This window comes from Arvicanthis niloticus, chromosome 7 (genome assembly GCF_011762505.2).
Source record: "Arvicanthis niloticus isolate mArvNil1 chromosome 7, mArvNil1.pat.X, whole genome shotgun sequence".
NCBI lineage: Eukaryota > Metazoa > Chordata > Mammalia > Rodentia > Muridae > Arvicanthis > Arvicanthis niloticus.
Window position 1 is genome coordinate 3,267,907 of NC_047664.1, and position 19,313 is coordinate 3,287,219.

At 38.6% G+C, this 19,313-nt stretch overlaps 1 protein-coding gene across 5 annotated transcripts in view; it reads left to right on the forward strand.

Moving 5' to 3' along the window:
• Positions 1-19,313, forward strand: part of Evi5 (ecotropic viral integration site 5) — a 155,091-nt gene that overhangs the window by 84,627 nt on the left and 51,151 nt on the right. For all 5 annotated transcript variants that reach the window (XM_034508411.2, XM_034508407.2, XM_076937789.1 and 2 more), the window contains 4 exons: positions 6,680-6,814; positions 7,769-7,909; positions 9,848-10,006; positions 17,118-17,264. In XM_034508411.2, the coding sequence (XP_034364302.2) occupies positions 6,680-6,814; positions 7,769-7,909; positions 9,848-10,006; positions 17,118-17,264 (582 nt within the window). The remainder of the gene's footprint in view (positions 1-6,679; positions 6,815-7,768; positions 7,910-9,847; positions 10,007-17,117; positions 17,265-19,313) is intronic.

Genomic DNA, 19,313 nt, shown 5'->3' on the forward strand with positions numbered 1-19,313 from the left:
AGTAGGATCTCTCAGCTGAACTGAACCAAACCAGTGAGCTGGGAAGCAGTCAAGGAAGGCTCCTCTTGTCAGCCTTGAGCCCCTGCACACATACAGACACACTCACGGAAAAATTAGTAATGGACTTCCTAAATGGTCGGATGTTAATACATTTGTACATTTGATTGGGAGGGGTGTCTTGAAAAGAAACTGGAATATATTCATAATTAACTGAAGATACAACATATGAACATGTGTCAGCTCCATCTACCACCATGCTTAGTAGAGAAATTTAAAACAATGTTTGTGTTATATGAGGCACTAAGTCTTAAAACAGTAATTTGTTTTGCCCTTAAAAATATAGACGTATGAGAGTAAATTGAACTTAAAGCAAGCAAGCAAAAAAAAAAAAAAAGAAAGAAAGAAAAAGAAAAAGAAAAAGAAAAAATTGAGTGAAAAAAAAAAAAAAGTAAGTGGTGGCGCACGCCTTTAATCCCAGCACTTGGGAGGCAGAGGCAGGCGGATTTCTGAGTTCGAGGCCAGCCTGGTCTACAGAGTGAGTTCCAGGACAACCAGGACTACACAGAGAAACCCTGTCTCAAAACACTAAAAAGGAAACATGGTAGTTCTATGGTATTGTAGAGCAGAAAGTTTATTATAGATAAAAAGGACAGTGTAGGCAGAGACAGGGTCATCTGGGAGAGTCCAGAGGGACAGAGAAACAGAGTTAGACTGAGCTGGGCCTTGCAGGAGTTGCAGAGGACGAGGGGAGTCAGGTATAGCAACCAGGAAGCCCAAGGGTACAGAGAGAGCTGGTAACCAAGATGGTTGGATTCTATAAGGAATATCTGGAGAGTTTAGGGTAGGGAGCAGGGTGTGCTCCCTACCCTAAAAGAGGGTTGCGACTGAGGCATTCTGGGAGAACCTGGAGACCAGGTCCACTTAGATATGTGAAATAGGCACTTTACCCATTTTTCTTGGAGTTTGCAACTTAACAGAAATCAAATAGAAAACTACACAAAGTCCAGAGCATCAGTGTAACCACAGAGTGTGTCTTAGAAATGATCAGTGAAGTTACTAGGCTGCTGTCCATAGTTACTCAAGAAGGGGAGAGACCGCATAACAGTGGCGTTTGCAGATAGGACTCAATTGTTTCATTTCATATTCTGAATTTTTCTGATGCTTTCCCATTGTATTATTGTATTTTTATAAACTAGATTCAATTAGACATTTAGATGAGAGAGGACATTGTAGAATTCATTTTGTTTTTAATCAGATACTGAGTTGTGTCCTAGACTACTGTTGAATTTGGTTACTAGGCTTAGATTTGGTTATTGTAGCCTCCCTTGTAAAGATATGACTTGGTCTTTACAACTGTAGAGTAAGCTATTGGGAATACTTTTGAACCAAATAACTACAGCTATTTCTTGGTAGTTGTAGGATGATTGGTTCTAGGAACCCCTGTGTACACTTAAATCTGTGGCTGTTCACATTCCTACATAGCATAACATCATATTAGCATATACCCACTACACCTTCTTCTGTTAGTTTAAATATTTCTAAGTTGCTTCTGCCTAATTCAATGTAATAAACAGATAAATAAAGTTATTATACCATATTACTTAGAAAATCATATCAAGAAAAAAAATTGATGTGGGTTTGTTTTGTAAAACTTTCCATCTTTGGCTTGTGTCTATAAATATGGAACTCACTGATGTGGTGGGGTCCGTCTATATGTCTCTTATCTAAAGGCCATGTAAAGTTAATTATTACATTAATTTTCCAAAGTGGTGGTTTTTATTTTCTCTGATTTGCTCTGTACTCATTAATGTTCTTCTGAAAGAACTTGTTCCTATCTTTCCTCCTTTGATCTTTTTTCCTACCCAGCCCCATATGAGAACCTCCTGTATGACGCTAGGTTTGTAGACTTTTGTTATCCAACATGTCATATGATCTTTAATGGTTTAATGCAATAAGTATAATGATATGCCATGTTCATTTAAATTTAAAATGTGTAAGACATATCTTAATCATTGAAAGTTGTGAATTTTTCTAAATAATTTGAGAAAATGTGTTTACTAGCACATAGGGGTTTTGTCTACCTGACTTATCCAGTGGATTAGTTTTCCCGATAGAACTGGAAAATAGTTGATATGTCTTTCTAAAAATCCACACTAGGTGACTGTACACATTCCATCTTGTAATCTTGGTCTTTTAAGGTGGGTGTTATGTATTGAGTCCAGGGTCTCATGCCTGCTAAGCACAGTTGCTAACCCTGAACCACAGCCAACCTTTTACAGATTCTTAAGCTGGTCAGTATATATAACTCTGGGCAGAACTTTTAAAAGTACTTTTGAAGGGCTGGAGATATGACCCAGCAGTTAGAAACATTTATCTCTCTTTCAGAGGACCCAGACCAGTTCCCATCTAGCTGCTCATAACTGTAGCTCCACCTTCAGAATATCTGATGCCCTCCTCTGGTCTCTGAGGGGTACACACATGTCATAGATTCTTAGACACACACATGTGCATGTAAATTTAAAAATAATAGGGCTGGAGAGATGGCTCAGCGGTAAAGAACAACTGTTCTTCCAGAGGTCCTCAGTTCAACTCCCAGCAACCACATGGTGGCTCACAACCATCTGTAATGAAGTCTGATGCCCCTTCTGGTGTGTCAGAAGAGAGCAATGGTGTACTCACATAAATAAATAAATAAATAAATAAATAAATAAATAAATCTTTAAAAATTATAATCTTTTTAAAAATAGGATTATTTTGACTTTGATCTAAAGGTTAAATATATTTACATGTAATGTTTATTTAATTTTTAATAAGAGGTCATTGAAGTGAGAATCTTTTAGCATTTCTTTGTCATTAAACATCAATTAAAAATAATAAGAAATAAATTTTCATTTTAAAGGATTTATGTAATTTTTCTGATATTTAAAGGAAATACTTCAGTGATAGGTATTTTTTGATAGCCCTGGTATTTGACCTCAGGGTGGACGTGCTGGATAAGTCCTCTGTTACCTGGTTGTATCCCCAGCCCTCTTTTTACATTTTGTCTTGATACGTGGTCTCACTAAGTTGCACATGGTGAGTCTAGCCCAAATTAGCTTTAAATGTTTGATTCTCCTCTTAGTTTCCAACTGTTTTAGTTTATAGATAGGCATGTCCACTCTGCCTGGCTAAAAAGCAGCAGCAAAAGCCAGAATCCCTGGCCATTTCAGGCATATAGGGTAGGGATGTTGTGACCATCTTTGAGTGCCATGTGCCAGAGGAGGTGAGAATGTTACAGAAGCCTGCTCTGGAGTACTCTGACTTTTGTAATGTTTTTTTCTTTCAGATGCTTATGAATGTGACAGTCATACTGTCTTACTGTTTTGTCTTGTATTTACATGTATCATTACATATTTTGCCTTAAGAATAAGTTAAAAACATTGTATCATTTTAAAAAGTAGCTCTAAATTGCTAGGTGGATATTTGATAAACATGGGTTAATTTTGCAGCATATAACTTCTATATCCCAGGTCTAATACAAATTATTTAATATAGGATTTGTTTGTAGGTAAGCCTAAAGTTAATTAATTCATCCAGTAAATACTATTTGCTTGCTTACTGTAAGAAGCATTGTTCAGTTTTTTCTTCCTTGGCACTGCTGCTATATAGAAATATAGAGAATTTTTACATTTTACTTACTTATTTGACTTATGAGAAATGTTACAAAAGAGAAGGTTCCAGAGTTGTATGTCTTCCTTTATAAAGGATATGTAAATGTATAAGGTATCTTATGTTTGTTTGTTTTTTTAAAGGCATGGTCTTTCTGTGGATGTATAATATCTTGAACTTAGAGAACAATACTGTCTTAGTGTTCTGTTGCTGTGAAGAGATACCTGAATTCAACCTCTGGTACCACATGGTGATTGAACAGAATTAATTCCTACAAATTGTCCTCTGTCCTGTGGTACTTGGATCACACACATGCACACACAGACACATGCACAGAGCTTGGCATAGGCTTTTGAAACCTGAAAACCCACCCCTAATGATTCACTTCCTCCAACAAAGCCACGTCTCCTAATCTTTAAAATTCTTTCAGGTAGTGCCACTCCATAGTGACTGAGCATTCATGCATACGAGCCACCACAAGTACTATGTATAATTAGTATCTGAAAGTTATTATATAGGTTGTCCTTTTTAGATTAGAAACTTTCACTTATTACACAGATTGAGCACCCCTATCCTGAATGCACAAAGTGTCTTGAAGCTTTTCGAGTACTATTATCACGTTGTAAAAGGTTTAGGATTTTGGAGCGTTATGTAATGTATTTATAAAATTTCCAATTTACAAAATTAAATTTCGAATGTAATTTTAAGAGGTGATCTACTGTTAAAAATCTATGCAAAATTTCTCAAATCTCAAATCTAAAGAACTCTATATTTCAGGTAAAGGATTAGCCATTCTGTGTAAGAAATATCCCCAAATACACACTCAGTTTTCACTGTGTCATTATCTTTTTTCCTATTTTCATCTCTGAGAATTTTTTTTAAAAATTCAAGACAGAAGCAGAGACCTTCATCACCTATATTTGTAGCGTTCACAATACCAGAAGTCTGCTTGAGATTGAAAAGCAGAGCCATTTACTAAGAAATTCTGTCAATGTCCTTGGGATAGGGTTTGCTGGGATCACAGGATCGTGAAGAGATTCATTTACAGAACTTGATGCAAATCCAGGGAAGCCATTCCCTGTTTGTGTGTGAGCTGAAATAAATGGGTCCCTGTTGACTACTGTTATAATTGTGGTAGTTGTCATGTAGTAAAAACAAAGTATGTGTGTGTCCAGGTTACTAATTTGAATATTAAATGCAGTCTTTAGGAACTTCTTATAGTAAGAATACTGTGTCTATGTTTCAGTTTATATAAAGCCCAAGCTGTATGTCATCCAGTTTGTGACATGTTGATAAATTTTATTGATAAAAACTTGTTTCTAGTAGTTCTTTAGTGTTTTTAGTATATGGTTGAAGTTACTTGTTTCTGCCAGTTTGAGGATTTTGCTTTCTTTTTTAAAATTTTCTTTATTCTTCTTTCTTACTATATATTCCAACCACAGCCTCCGCTCCATTCCATTTTTCTAGCCCCTTCTCCCCGCTCTCCCAGAAAAGAACATGCCTCCCTGTGATATCAACCAAACTTGGCATAACAAGTGTTCCAAAGTTCCTCTTCACCCCCATTTCCCTTGTTAGGAGTCCAACAAAATCTTCAAGCCAGAATGTGTGCAGAAGGCCTGGTGCAGACTCATGCAGGCTTCATGCTTGCCTCTTCCGTCTCTGTGAGGTCTGCTTCGCTGATTCTGTTAGCGATGTACTCCTGGTGTTCTTGACTCCTGTGACTCCTACAATTCTCCCCCCAACCCCCTACTGTGGAGGAAGATTCTATTTTGATGTGAGCCATTTGAATTTTATATTTTCTTAGGGCTTTCCTTATACAGGATATTGGCAAGCTGACTTGAGCAGATCTTTTCAAAGCTACACCTTAAGAGCTAATAATATTGGTAATATCCATAGAATAACTATGATTTCATTATTATATATGGTGCCTTTAGCTTGGCTGAGGTCATTCCAAAAGAGTATATTTTGTTTGATAAGGTGTTTATTAAAGATGGCTGCAGATGAGCTTTCTGTATAAGCATTATTTTAATAGAGCCAGAATTACTAGAGGCGACATGTTGGTTAAAGTGCCTTAGATTAAATTAAGCCTAGTGACACAGGCAGGAAGAACAAGTTCAGGTCTTATCTGACCAGCTTAGTGGGGCTAAGGTGTCCTGTGATGTAGCTTACTGGTGGACCCTGGCCACAAAGCCTTGGGTCCAGCCCCCAGGTCTAGGAGGAGGCCATGCCTCCATTTGTACATCTGTTGGGTAAATGGGCGGAACGCCAAGAGTTTTATAAAATTGAAATGCTTCCATGAAAGCATTTGATAATTTTTAATAGTTTTAATTTGATACCCATTTTATTCCTAATGTAGAGTAGAAAGAGCTGTTCTTCACCCAGACAGTTCAGTTAGGAGATTGTTCTCTATACCTCTTTTAAATTTTGGAGTTGTTTTTTCTTTACCTTAGTATATTTAGAATATTTCAACATGCAATCAACATAAAAATCATTGTATTGTTTTATTTGTCTATTTAATTTTATACTTTTGGTGGTGCTGGGGGTTGAATTCAAGGGACAGATGAGCACTGAAAACCCGTTTGTGTGGTTACACTCAGCAAGGATTATGTGTGTTTCAAGGACTAAGTGGTTGCATAAGGCTAATGTCCACTGTGTTGTACAGATCATGTCTATCTGCAGAGTCAGAATATATTCTTTTTATCTTTATAGGTGGACAGAAAAAAGACAGGCACTTTTTATGAACATTGAGGAATGTAATAACTTGTTATAAAACCCAAAAAATTTGGCTGGAATTTTCCTCCCTTCCTTCCTTCCTTCCTTCCTTCCTTCCTTCCTTCCTTCCTTCCTTCCTTCCTTCCTTCCTTCCTTCCTGGTCATTTGTTGGGAAAATGAAATAATTTGAAATACTGGATATAGTTTTACTTTTTAGTTATTCATAATACCCAAGTTAAATAATTTCATTATTTTTTTCTTTGTATATATTTACACATTTGTGTTTCATGAAATTTCAGTATATGTTCATAATCTTTAGCATAAATGCAGCTCTACCTACAACGAAGATTTTGTGCTGCAGCTGGAGAAGGAATTGGTTCAAGCCAGACTGAGTGAAGCTGAGTCTCAGTGTGCACTGAAGGAGATGCAGGATAAAGTGTTGGATATAGAGAAGGTAAGAGACTACATAAATAGTACCTGCTTCTAAATCTGAGGGAGACATGCTTGATACTTGTTAAGTACTTATTACAGAGCTGAATTGGACTTGATGTTTTTTACACATGAGGAACTATGAATATTAGTTATTGAATCAGCAAATAAGGAACTGCTAGTTGGTGTAGTGCCTGCTTAGAATGCATGAGGTCCTGGGTTCAGCTTGCAGCAGGTATGGTGGCACATACCTGTAATCCAGATGTGGAGGGAAGTTCAAGGTCAGTCTTAGCCACCTGCTTAGTTGGAGGTCAGCCAGTGTGCATGAGACCCTGTCTAAAGAGAGAGTGGATAGGAAGAAAATAAATGTAACCTTAAGGCTACCAATTCAGAAAATCAGTGAGTTCAAGGTTATTTTCTACCTTCTCTTCAATCTGATTCAGGCTATCTGGTCTTTAAAATGAGGACTTTAGTCCCTTTGGGGTTGAGTTTTGGGCACTGATAAATATAGATCTATTTGCATTCTTCTTTAAGAGCCATTCAGTTTGATCAACTATTTGTTGAAGATGCTGTCTTTTCTCCAGTGTGTAGTTTTGGATTCTTTGTTAAAAATCAGGCATGCATAGGTGTGTGGACTTATATCTGGATTTTCAGTTTGATTCCATTTATTCAACTGATTCAGTTAATCAGTGTGTCTGCTTTCATGTCAATACCATGCTATTTTTATTATAGATGTGTGTTCAGCTTAACTTCTAGTTCTCCTGTTACTCCGTCTTGTTTTAGCTATTCCAGGACTTTGTATTTCCATACAAAACTGAAGATTGAATTTTTGATTTCTTTGAAGAATTGTGTTGGAATTTTAATGGAAATTGCATTGAATCTGTAGATTGCTCTTGGTAGGATGTTCACTTTTACTATATTAATTCTACCAGTCCATGAGAATGAGAGACCATTTCAATCTTAACTTTTCTGACTTTAGAAGAACAACTCATTTCCTGATGAGAATAATATTGCAAGGCTTCAGGAGGAACTCATTGCTGTGAAGCTGAGGGAAGCCGAAGCCATTATGGGTTTGAAAGAACTTCGACAGCAAGTCAGAGACTTAGAAGAGCACTGGCAGGTATGTCAGGCCTGACACGCTTTCTGGAAGGAACCAAAACCAATGTACTTAGTTTGTGTGAATTTGAAATAGCTGGTGATTAATGTTACTTTGTGTCACGATTGAGACATCCCCAAATCCTCCCAGATACACTCTTTGCCTTCCCTTCCACCCTCAGGTCCTCCTTTTTCTAAACTCACTAGTCCAGTTTGTGCTGCCTATATACTTATGGGTATGGGGTCATCCATTTAAGTATGATTGATCTACCAGGGGCCACATTCTTAAAGAAAACTGACTGCCTTATTCAGGAGCAATTGTCAGGAGCCCAAGAACTCGCCCTGCCTCCTGCTGAAGTGCTCACTGGCTTGATTATCCAGGTCATGTGCAGCAACCACAGCTGCTGAGAGTTCACGAGTGCAGTGCTCCTGTCAGGCCCAGAAGACACTGTTGTGCCTTGGTCTTCCCCAAAGTCTAAAGGCTTTTAGGCTTTTCCATCCTCTCTTCACAGTGGTTCTCGAACCTTGCTGGGAGGGAGTGTGACACAGGTGACTCAGCTGTCCATATGAACTTGTTCTCTGCACTTTGATCATTTGTCAGTTTCTATGTTAGCTACAATCCACTGCACAGGGAAATTTGTCTTATGACTTATACTAACCTATGGTATAGAAATAGAACTTATATTTTTGGTTGTGAACCTAGTCTTTAACTGCTGAGCTATCTCTCCAACCCTAGAAATGGAACTCAGAAGGCAATTTGATAATCTGTTCATTAATTAAACAAAGATTTTTTTTTTTTTTTACTATTAGGTACATTGTTGGAAAGTATGAAACACCTGAAGGGGACACCAATGTATATATGTAAATTTCTAACTTCTTTTGAAAATGCTTATAACAAAGTAAATGACACTTTAGAAATATTCCCATAAATGTATCTATTTGTGATAGAAATTAGGTAAAGAACAAAATGTAACAATCTGTAAAACAGAAGAGAATGAGTTTTTAAAAAGCACAGTTAAGGGGGTGGTGAAGTGCACACCTTTAATCCTAGCACCTGGGAGGCAGAGGTAATCAGATTCATGAGTTTGAGGACAGCCTGGTCTACAGAGTGACTTCCAGGACAGCCAAGGCTACACAGAGAAACCCTATCTTCAATTTCCCTCCCCCCTTCCAAAATAAAAACCAACCCAAACCCTACACATTTTCAGAATGGCGGTCTTGGTTTGAATGGAGTGGGAGGGGTGGGGAACTGGGGGGAAGGCTTAGGGGGTGGGAGGATAGGAAGAGAGAGAGATGTAGTAAATGTTGACATTGGCTTTGAGGGGTCCTGTGAGATGACTCAGTGGAAGGAGACAGGTGCTGCAAGGCCTCATAGCCAAGGCTGAGAACCTGAGTTGGGTGCCCTGGGTTCACATGGTGAAAGAGAACTGACTTTTGCAGGTTGTCCTCTGAGCTCCATGTATGTGCTAGGGAGTATCCCCCACCCCCACACCAGTGAATAAATGTAATATAATTTTAGAAGAACATAACTTTTAAAAAATGAATTTTGAGCCGGGCAGTGGTGGCGCACACCTTTAATCCCAGCACTTGGGAGGCAGAGGCAGGCGGATTTCTGAGTTCGAGGCCAGCCTGGTCTACAGAGTGAGTCCTGACAGTCAGGCTTACACAGAGAAACCTTGTCTTGGACCCCCCCCCCCCCCCCAATGAATTTTGAAAAATACCCAGGTGCAACAGTTTAAATTAAGCTGGGCATGGTTGTACGTATCTGGAATCCCAGTGCTCAGGAGGGCTGAGACAGGAAGAGCATTAAGTCCAAAGCCAACCAGGAGTACTAATTACAAAGCAAAAGCATCTCTTAAACAGATAAACAAATGATTGTGGACAATGCTCACATCGTGCTCTGTAAAGTTAACTCATCCTCTGTAGAGGACTTGTTGCAGTGTAATAATGTTTTATGCTTTAGCGTCACTTAGCTCGGACTTCTGGAAGATGGAAAGACCCACCCAAGAAAAATGCTGTGAATGAGTTACAGGACGAGCTAATGAGCATTCGCCTTAGAGAAGCGGAAACACAGGCAGAAATAAGAGAGATGAAGCAAAGGATGATGGAAATGGAGACACAGGTATGACGGGCAGGCCCAGGCGGGTGGAAAGCAGCGCTAGATCAGAGTCTTACACAGTTGTTTTCTCAAAAATATTTCTAAAAATAACAGTGACTATAAACAGGTACTACAAAGAGTGAACATGTAGGTTTTAAATGGGAGGTTTGAACGCCATGCCATTGTGTTTAAGGGAGTGGTAAATGAACCAGGTTCACTGTGGTATAATCCTTAGGACTGACAGAGAAGCTGAGTTCTAGATGTCAGTTTCTAGTCCTCATGCAGACAGCTGGAACTCGCCTATTGCTGTCTGTCCTTGTTCTCTTAAGACAGCATCTGTTATCCAACCTGGAGCTCCAGCAACCATTATTGCTGTTTGTTTCAGTTAACCTGGCTGGCTAGCAAGGTCCAATGATCGATATATCTGTCTGTCTGTCTGTCTGTCTGTCTGTCTGTCTCACACTGTAACTCTAGAGTTACAAATGTGAGCCCACCTTTTATTGAGTGCTGGGGATCTAAACTTGCGTTTAAACTTGCGTGTACAGCAAGTGCTCTCACTGAGCCTTGCCCCAGCACGGTTTGGTTTGTTTTAGCTTTGTTTGAGTTTTGTGGATTTTTTGAGATAAGGCTGTGCTGTATCCTTGCCTGACTTCTCACTTTGTAGCTGAATTGGCCTCAAACTAATGACAAATGTGCCCCAGCCTCCCATTGCTCAGATTACAGGCAGAAACATTTTTTTTTCCTCAGAGACATAATCTCTGCTTTGACCCTTCAATAAAATCTAAACAAGCTAGACTTTTGGGTTTATTAGTAAAACTCATAGGGTTGCCTTATTGCACAAATTAAGAAGGAAACTTTATGGGCTACACAGAGAAACCCTGTCTTGAAAAACAAAAAAAAAAAAAAAAAAAAAAAAAGAAGGAAACTTTATGTAGAGCAAGATTCCTCAACTTGAATACTTTTTTAACGTTTGAGCTAGAAATCATTTGTTTTGTTTATGTAGCCTGTGTATTATACGATGTTTAGCAGCACCCTGTCTCTGCCCACCAGGTGGCTTTCTCTGTAATGATTAAACCTGTCTCCATACATTTCCAGTAGCGAATCATGTGTCAGCTACAGTGTGCATTCTGCTTTTCAAGTGTGTAGTGGATCCTGAGTAATTAAGTCTCCTATATTAAATCCTATCTTAAATACATTTGGCCTAAGATGTGCAAATTATTTTGTTTATAAAACCGTTTGTATTATAAAGGCAAATTTGCCTTTTTTGAATTACATTCTTCTGAGCTGTATTTCACATAAGGTTGTCCTGTGGGATCCATGGGGCAGATTGCAGGATCTCCACTGATACTGATCTTCAGATGCTCAAGTTCCTTGAATAAAATGGTTTATTATTTGTAGTAATACTTTTAATGTATTCTCCAGTGTACTTTAAGCCGTTCGTAGGTACAAGGCCTAATATAGCACAGATGTGATAGGAATAATTTTTGCACTGCACTGTTTAGGGAATAATAAAAGTCTGCATATGTGCAGTACAGATACACTTTAAAGCTTCAGTCCTTAGCAGTGTGGATTCATGGACACACACAAAGGGCTAACCAAGCATCTGATTGGTTTTCAGAGGATTTCCTCAGTCAGTAGGGGGCATAGTCTACTCATGTGTCACTTTGTATTCCAGTCAACAAATAAATGGTCATTCCATGTCAGACACCATTAAGTGACTATGCAATCTTTAGGATAAACATACCTTGTTTCATATCATCTAATCATCAAAAAGTTCTATTGAAATTAAAAATATAGAAGAGGCTAAAATTATGAAAAGTAGAAATTTGATTTTATAATGGGAAGTTTTATTTTATGAGCAAAATTTATATCTGTACATATATATGATTATGACTACCTCTCATTCATCTCTTTCTCTCTATCTATCTCTATCTCTATCTATCTATTTCTATCTATCTATCTATCTATCTATCTATCTATCTCCATCCTATCAGATAATTCAGTTTCTATGTCATCCCAAGGCTGCTTCTGTGCATTGATTGGTCTCTTATTATGTACTTCTGTTTCTCCTTTCTTTTTTACATGCTTTGTAAATTTTTGAACACATTTTCATGTGCCCCAACAAGTACACACCAAGAAGGATTGGTTATCTTGAAACAGACATCCATAGTATGGAGAAGGGATAGCAGTGACTGTGTGTCTTGTATAGGGCAATAACCAAGGTAGATAAATAGTTTTTGTGCCTAGTGATGGGTACACATTTCCATCTGCCAGGCCTTGCATGTGGCGAATTTGAGTTAATGCTGTCAGATGGGCTGAGTTGAGTATTGCTCTATGGTTATGTGCAGCGCACTTCAGGTTTCAAATTCCTTTGGCAGTACCTCATTTTCAGAATGAGGGATGGTTTCCCAGACAGCTTTTGTCCTGTCTTTATTCTGTATCATATCCTAGAACCAGGACTGGATTCAGCAGTATTCCTCTATTACTTGTTGCAGGAAATTGGAGGGGCAAGGGTATTTTCTGATAATCCTCAGCCTTAACCTCCATTTTGCTTTTGTATCAGAGGTATTTGACCTTCTAATGCTTTTGCCCACCAATGGCTATAGCCCTTAGTCCAGAACCTATTACTGCCTTTTCCCTAAGATGCGATGTATTTTGTAACACTATAGACAGCATTGTCCTTGGGTCTGTGCCAGATAAAGCTTTGATTCCTTGGAAGAGACAGGTAAATTAAATGCATTCTTCCTATAATAGCTAGTTTTCTCTTTCCTCCAGCTCAAACTGTGGATGTTTTTAAGACAGGTCTTTCTATGGGGTTGCCATCTCCTTCATTTCCTTCAGTCCTTCCCCTGACTCTTCTGTAGGGGTCCCTGACCTCTGTCTAATGCTTGTCTGTGAGTATCTGCATCTGTCTCAGTCAGCTGCTGGTAGAGCCTCTCAGAGGACTGCTGTGCTAGACCTCTCATGCATGGCCCGTTGGGTCTGGGTTAGGAAGACCAATAGTATCAACTTATCTGGAATCCTGGGAGCTCCCAGAGACTGACCCACCCACCAAAGAGCATACAGGGGCTAGCCTGAATCCCACCCCCCCAACATATGTAGCAGTGGGCTGCCTTGTCTGGGCTCAGTGGGAGTGGCCGCACCTAATCCTGTAGAGACTTGATGTCCCCGGGTGGGGGATTACCTGGGGGGGGGGCACCCTCTCAAAGGTGAAGTGGAGGGGGTGAGGGGGGAAGAACTCTTAGAGTGGGGACTAAGAGGGGCCAACATTTGGGATGTAAATAAATGAAATAATTAATTTTAAAAAACTCTGACTAACCTTTGTTGAGATACATGACAAGAATGTGTTCAAGAACTTCCAATCTTTCTAGACTAATACTTGACTCTACTAGTCTGGTGTTCATTCTAGCTAAATTTTTTTACAGCTTATAGCTGCTTCTGCCCTGGTAAGAAGAGCTTAAATCTCCTCCCTTTTCTTTAGGAGGCTTCTAGGTTAAACTGAGTTCAAGCTCAGTCCTCATCCCCACCCTCATTTAATCCAAAGATTGGGGTCAGTATTCTGGCTCTTCCTCCCCCACTCAGAGATAAACAGCCCTCATTATCAGTTAGTTTGTACTTCCATTTTTATCCTCCATTTATTTTTTTCTCATTTTCTAGTTTTTTTTTTTTAAATTTTATTTATTTAATGTATGTGTGCTCTGATGCATATACATCTGCCTGCCTGAAGGGGGCAGCAGATCCTCCTATAGATGGTTGTGAGCCACCATGTGGGTGCTGGGAATTGAACTCAGGACCTCTGGTAGAGCAGCCAGTGCTCTTAACCTGTGAGTCATCTCTCCAGCCCCTCATTTTCTAGTTTTAATTTTTTCATTTATTTTCTCTTGTGAGAAGTTTTCTCTTGACTTCTTTATTACTTCTTATTAAAGGTTATTATCTGAAAAATTGGAAGTACTTGCCTGGCTAAATGAATTCTAAAGGCAGTAATTATATTTTGATTTTAAACAGTAAGGCCCTCAGAAGAACTTGCTGTGTTCATCCACATTACATATTTTATATGCCCCTTGTATGCCTCTAGATGACTGGATACTACTGTGGTCGTATGGAGTCAGTGCTCATTTGATTTGGTCTGTCTAATCTTCTGTTTATTCTGACTGATGCATCTTTCCTTCTTTCCCTCCCTTCCCCTCTTCCTTCTCTTCCTTCTCTGTCTTGCTTTGTTGCCCAGGCTGACCTCAAACTCATGATCCATGCAAATTGCTAGGATTATAGATGTGTGTATTACTTCACTTGGCTTTCTTTGACTCTCTTAAACTGAGGTTGCCTTTATTCTTATATGAGCACTTAATTGAGTAAAGTCTTGTAGGCTGAAAAAGAGTCTCTAAAGCATTACATATTTTCTGGTAAAATGCCTTCATTTTCTTTCTTTCATATATACTGTATTTTCCTTGACTTGCCTATTTCATTAGCACTCTGAACTTTAGTACTTAGTATCTTGGTGAAGATTTATTTGCCTTTATCATCCTTGGGATTAGCTGTGCTCCCTGACATTCATGTGTTTATCCCTTGAAGCACTGGAGATTGAATCCACGATAGTTAAGTGTTGTATCAGTGAGCTTCATTCAGCTCTCTTCTTACTTTGGGGTAGCGTCTCACTAAGTCACATGGATTGCCTTGAGTTCACAGCATAGTCCAAGTTGGCCTGAAATTTGTGGTCCTCTTGTCTCAGCCTCTTGAGTATCTGGGTTATAGCCTTACCCAAGTAGGCCTAGGCTTTGCCCACTTATGTGTGTGTGTGTGTGTGTGTGTGTGTGTGTGTGTGTGTGTAGGGCAGGGGGAGAATAAAATTTTCTCAAATATTTTAAAAATGCTGAAAATTTGGACCTTCTTTTATTTTCTGTCTTACACATTGTTTTAGAATACTAATATTTTTCAGTATTCATGCCTAATCTTATATTCAATCCTCTCACTGTGTGTGTGTTATGAATATGTACATATTTGTATATGTTTGGGGCGGGACGTGGAGGCCAGAGGTTAACTTGGGGTGTCTTCCTGGGTCACTCTTCATGTTATGGTTTGAGACAGGTCCCCCTTTGAGTCTAGAGTTTGTCTATTGGCTAGGCTAGATGCCAGTGAGCTCTAGAGGTCTTTATCTCTATGCTCCCTTGCTGTTTGCTCCCCAGTGTTGGGGTTACAAATATGTGCCACCCATCTTTATGTGGGTGTTAGAGATGAAAACTGAAGTCTTTGTGACCATACAGGACAAGCATTTAACTTACTGAGCTGTTGCTCCAGTCCTCATTGAATTTCTATTATCAGCAGTTATATTGATTTTTGGAAATTTTATTTGATTAGTTTTTAAATTTGCAAAATTTTGTGAGGCATGATGGCACACTTTTATTTTTTTTAAAAGATTTATTTATTATATGTATATGAACACACTCTCTCTGTGTTCAGACACACCAGAAGAGGGCATCATATCCCATTACAGATGGTTGTGAGAGCCACATGTGGTTGCTGGGAATTGAACTCAGGACCTCTGGACGAACAGTCAGTGCTCTTAACCACTGAGCCATCTCTCCAGCCTGATGGCACACATTTATAATTACAACACTCAGCGGGTAAAACAGAAAGGTTATTATAAATACCAGACTGACCAGGCTACATAGCAAGACACTAGCTCATAAACTAAAAACGTTGTTTTGGCCAAATTTATTGTTCTTCCTACCCCTGCTCTGACTGTGAAGTAGTACTGTGTGCTGCAGGGTGGCCTTGATCTTGGGTCTCAAGTGCTAAGATGACAGCCTGTCCCGCCATGCCACTTCTGCATGGCTTCTCATGGCTTCTCTTTTGCTTATGCTTTTTCTTCTTCCCTTTATCTCTAATAATTTTAAGCATTCATTTTATTTGAAGCCCTCATATAATTACCTCACTATGAGAAATTATTAGAATATACTCTTTTCTTTTATGTCACATACTGTTCTCACCCACAATTAAGTCTTGAATTATGGTTTTGTATTTCGTTGTTGGAAGAGTTTTTATCCCAGAATTCTTTGCAGCAGTATTGAAGGAATATCCCTCTAAAATAAAGTTATTTATTTTAGTGTTAGTATATAATCAAAGCTTGTAAATTTTTTTTGTATAAATGATATATTGAAGTCTAAATTTTCAGTATTTCTAGCATTTTGAAGCAGGGTTTCATGTAGCCCAGGCTAGCCTCAAACTCACTACAAAGACAAAGCTGGTCTAGCATTCCTGACCCTCCTATTACAGGTATGGGCAACAATGCCTGGCTGATGTGTTAGCCAAGAGTTTGTAATATTCTTTTGGAGAATTCAGTTTTTTTCTTTTAAAGATCTCTCTCTCTCTCTCTCTCTCTCTCTCGATCTCTCTCGATCTCTCTCTCTCTCTCTCTCTCTCTCTCTCTCTCTCTCAGAATTCAGGTTTTTTCTTTTAAAGATTTCTCTCCCCCGCTCCTCTTGCTGTATAGTATGGGATGTCCTCAGATTCACTGTGTAGCCCAGGCTGTCCTTAAACTTTTATTGAACATCCTTCCTCAGCCTTCCAATAACTGGAACGACATGTGCCACACAATTGGCTGAGGATTCTTATTCTAAAGTATACTAATATACTAATATAATTAATTAATTTAAGTAAGTAATATAAAAAGCAGGGTTTTTTTTTTGTTTTTCAAGATAGGGTTTCTCTGTGTAGCCCTGGCTGTCCTGGAACTCACTCTATAGACCAGGCTGGCCTTGAATTCAGAAATCCGCCTGCCTCTGCCTCCCAAGTGCTGGGATTAAAGGTGTGCGCCACCACTGCCTGGCAAAAAGCAGTTTTATATCTTCCATTTTTTTTTTTTTTTCCGAGACAGGGTTTCTCTGTATAGTCCTGGCTGTCCTGGAACTCACTCTGTAGACCAGGCTGGCCTCGAACTCAGAAATCCACCTGCCTCTGCCTCCCAAGTGCTGGGATTAAAGGCATGCACCACCACCGCCCAGCTATATCTTCCATTTTTTAAGTACACATTTTAAGTAACTTTTTATGAGGCTGTTGAAGTATAAGATGGACAAATTCAAAAAATTATTAAAAATTTCCATCCTTTATCTATAGTGTATTTATTTACATTTCTTACTAGAACCAGATCAATAGTAACCAACTTCGAAGAGCAGAGCAAGAGGTGACTAGTCTGCAGGAGAAGGTGTGCTCCCTGACTGTGAAGAACAAGGGGTTGCTTGCCCAGTTAAGTGAGGCGAAACGCAGACAGGCAGAGATTGAATGCAAGGTGAGTGTCAGTGTGGTGGGGCTTTATACATTTATCAGGATTGGGTTTGGGTTTGTTATATAGCCTTGGCTAGCCTGGATTTTGCTTTATAGACCAAACTGGTCTCAAAATCCCATTGATTCTTTTGCTTCTGCCTCTTATGGCTGGGATCACAGGCATGTACCACACCCAGATTAAATTTTCCTTCTTTTTTTCCTGATCTTGTATAGTGGTTGTTCTCAGACAAGGTTAGCTCACTCTGTTCAGAGGGTGAATTTCAGGGAAGAAAGCTCATTTCTAACTGTAGCCTTGGTTACGTTAATGTCTGCATTGGCGTTTACTAATGCTCAGTTTTGATATGTCTTTTGATAAGTGTCCTTTAAAATGCAGCTTGTAATGACTCACCTGAAAATGCAGGAATTGCAGAAGTAAGGCTCCTCCCTTGAGCCGTCATGTTAGCACGCAGTCACTGCTAATGCATAACAGAGAGCAAGAGAAATGTGAGTGTGTGCGGGTGGGTTAAGAAAAATGAGTACAGGGGGCTGGAGAGATGGCTCAGTGGTTAAGAGCACTGACTGCTCTTCCAGAGGTCCTGAGTTCAATTCCCAGCAACCACATGGTGGCTCACAACCATCTGTAATGGGATCTAATGCCCTCTTCTGGCTTGCCTGAAAACAACTACAGTGTACTCATATATGTAAAATAAATAAATAAAATCTTAAAAAAAAGAAAAGAAAAATGAGTACAATTTCTGTTAATCTTTTAAAGTAAATTTCATTTAAAATAAATTTCTTTTGTATAAAAGGAAGTTAAGTAGCATTAGGTAATGAGGACAGTTGGCTGGGCCATCGGATGGAGACCAGAGCTCAGATGCACATGCACAGTATGTGTGAGGAATCACTAAAGAGATGCAGATTCCTGAAGGGAAGTTGAAATACTTTAACAGAAAGTACTAATCTCTTTAGCAGATAATAGGGACAGTGCCCTTATGTATTCAAGCCTTATTATTCTATGAAAAATAAGACTTTCAGTGGCACATATAAAGCTGTAATTCCATCAACTCGTTCTGGTGTCATTAAAAACCAAGAGTGAAGCTTGAGTGGTTTATCGGTGTCACTGAAATCCAGAGATGAAATTACATCCTAATAAATATTCATGGCTGTTAGAATTTAGACTGAAGAAATCTGTAGGCAGCAGTGCAATTGTACTAACTCAAGAATCGACCCTTTTCAAAATGTAAATAAGGTGGTGCACACTGAGGTTACATCCCTGTGTGTCACAGTGATAGCTGGCAGATCGTAATGCCACATTGCCCCTACTGTTTCGTCTTTAATAGAGAATTAAATTTAATCTTCTCTATATGGATGTCAGTTTTCTTTAAACATTTCAGTAACAGTGTTTCTGAATTTAATACTGTATCAGTACCTGTTAGCAAAATAAAAAAAAATGTTCAATGATGACAATACATGTTTTGAGTTTTTCTAAGTAATGGATACAGACTAGTAGAAACTCTGCAGATGGATACAGGATTTTTCTCTTAGTTTTAATCTGTTCATTTGTACCTTGTAAAGTATACTAAGGACACTAGCTCTGATATGCCCTTGTATGTGAGCTCTAAATTGATTCAATTTTCTCTTCTGCCTTTTGCAGATCTTGGTAATTAATGTTAGTGTATTAATTGTCATTCTAGCAGCTAATACTGTGTATTCCCCTTGCTAGAGTGTAACAGTGTCATAACAGCTGTAACTTTTCAAGGAAGTCAGTCCCATAGTTCTATAAGTAGATTCATTTTTATTTTTATTAAGTTTTATATAATTAAGGCTTATGATTTGTTTTTGAGTAATCTTTAAAGCTCATTTTATTTTTCATTTATATAAAGTATCTGGATATTATTTGTATTAACATTATTTTCACTTTACAAATGAATTTGAATATTCTCACTTTAAATAGTAAAAGCCTATAATCCCCAGTTTCACAACTCCAAACCTGAATCCCAGAAGTTTTTCATATTTTTCACAGGTTTATTTGGAGGCAGAACTTGATGTGAGTTGATAAATGGGCACTTATAAG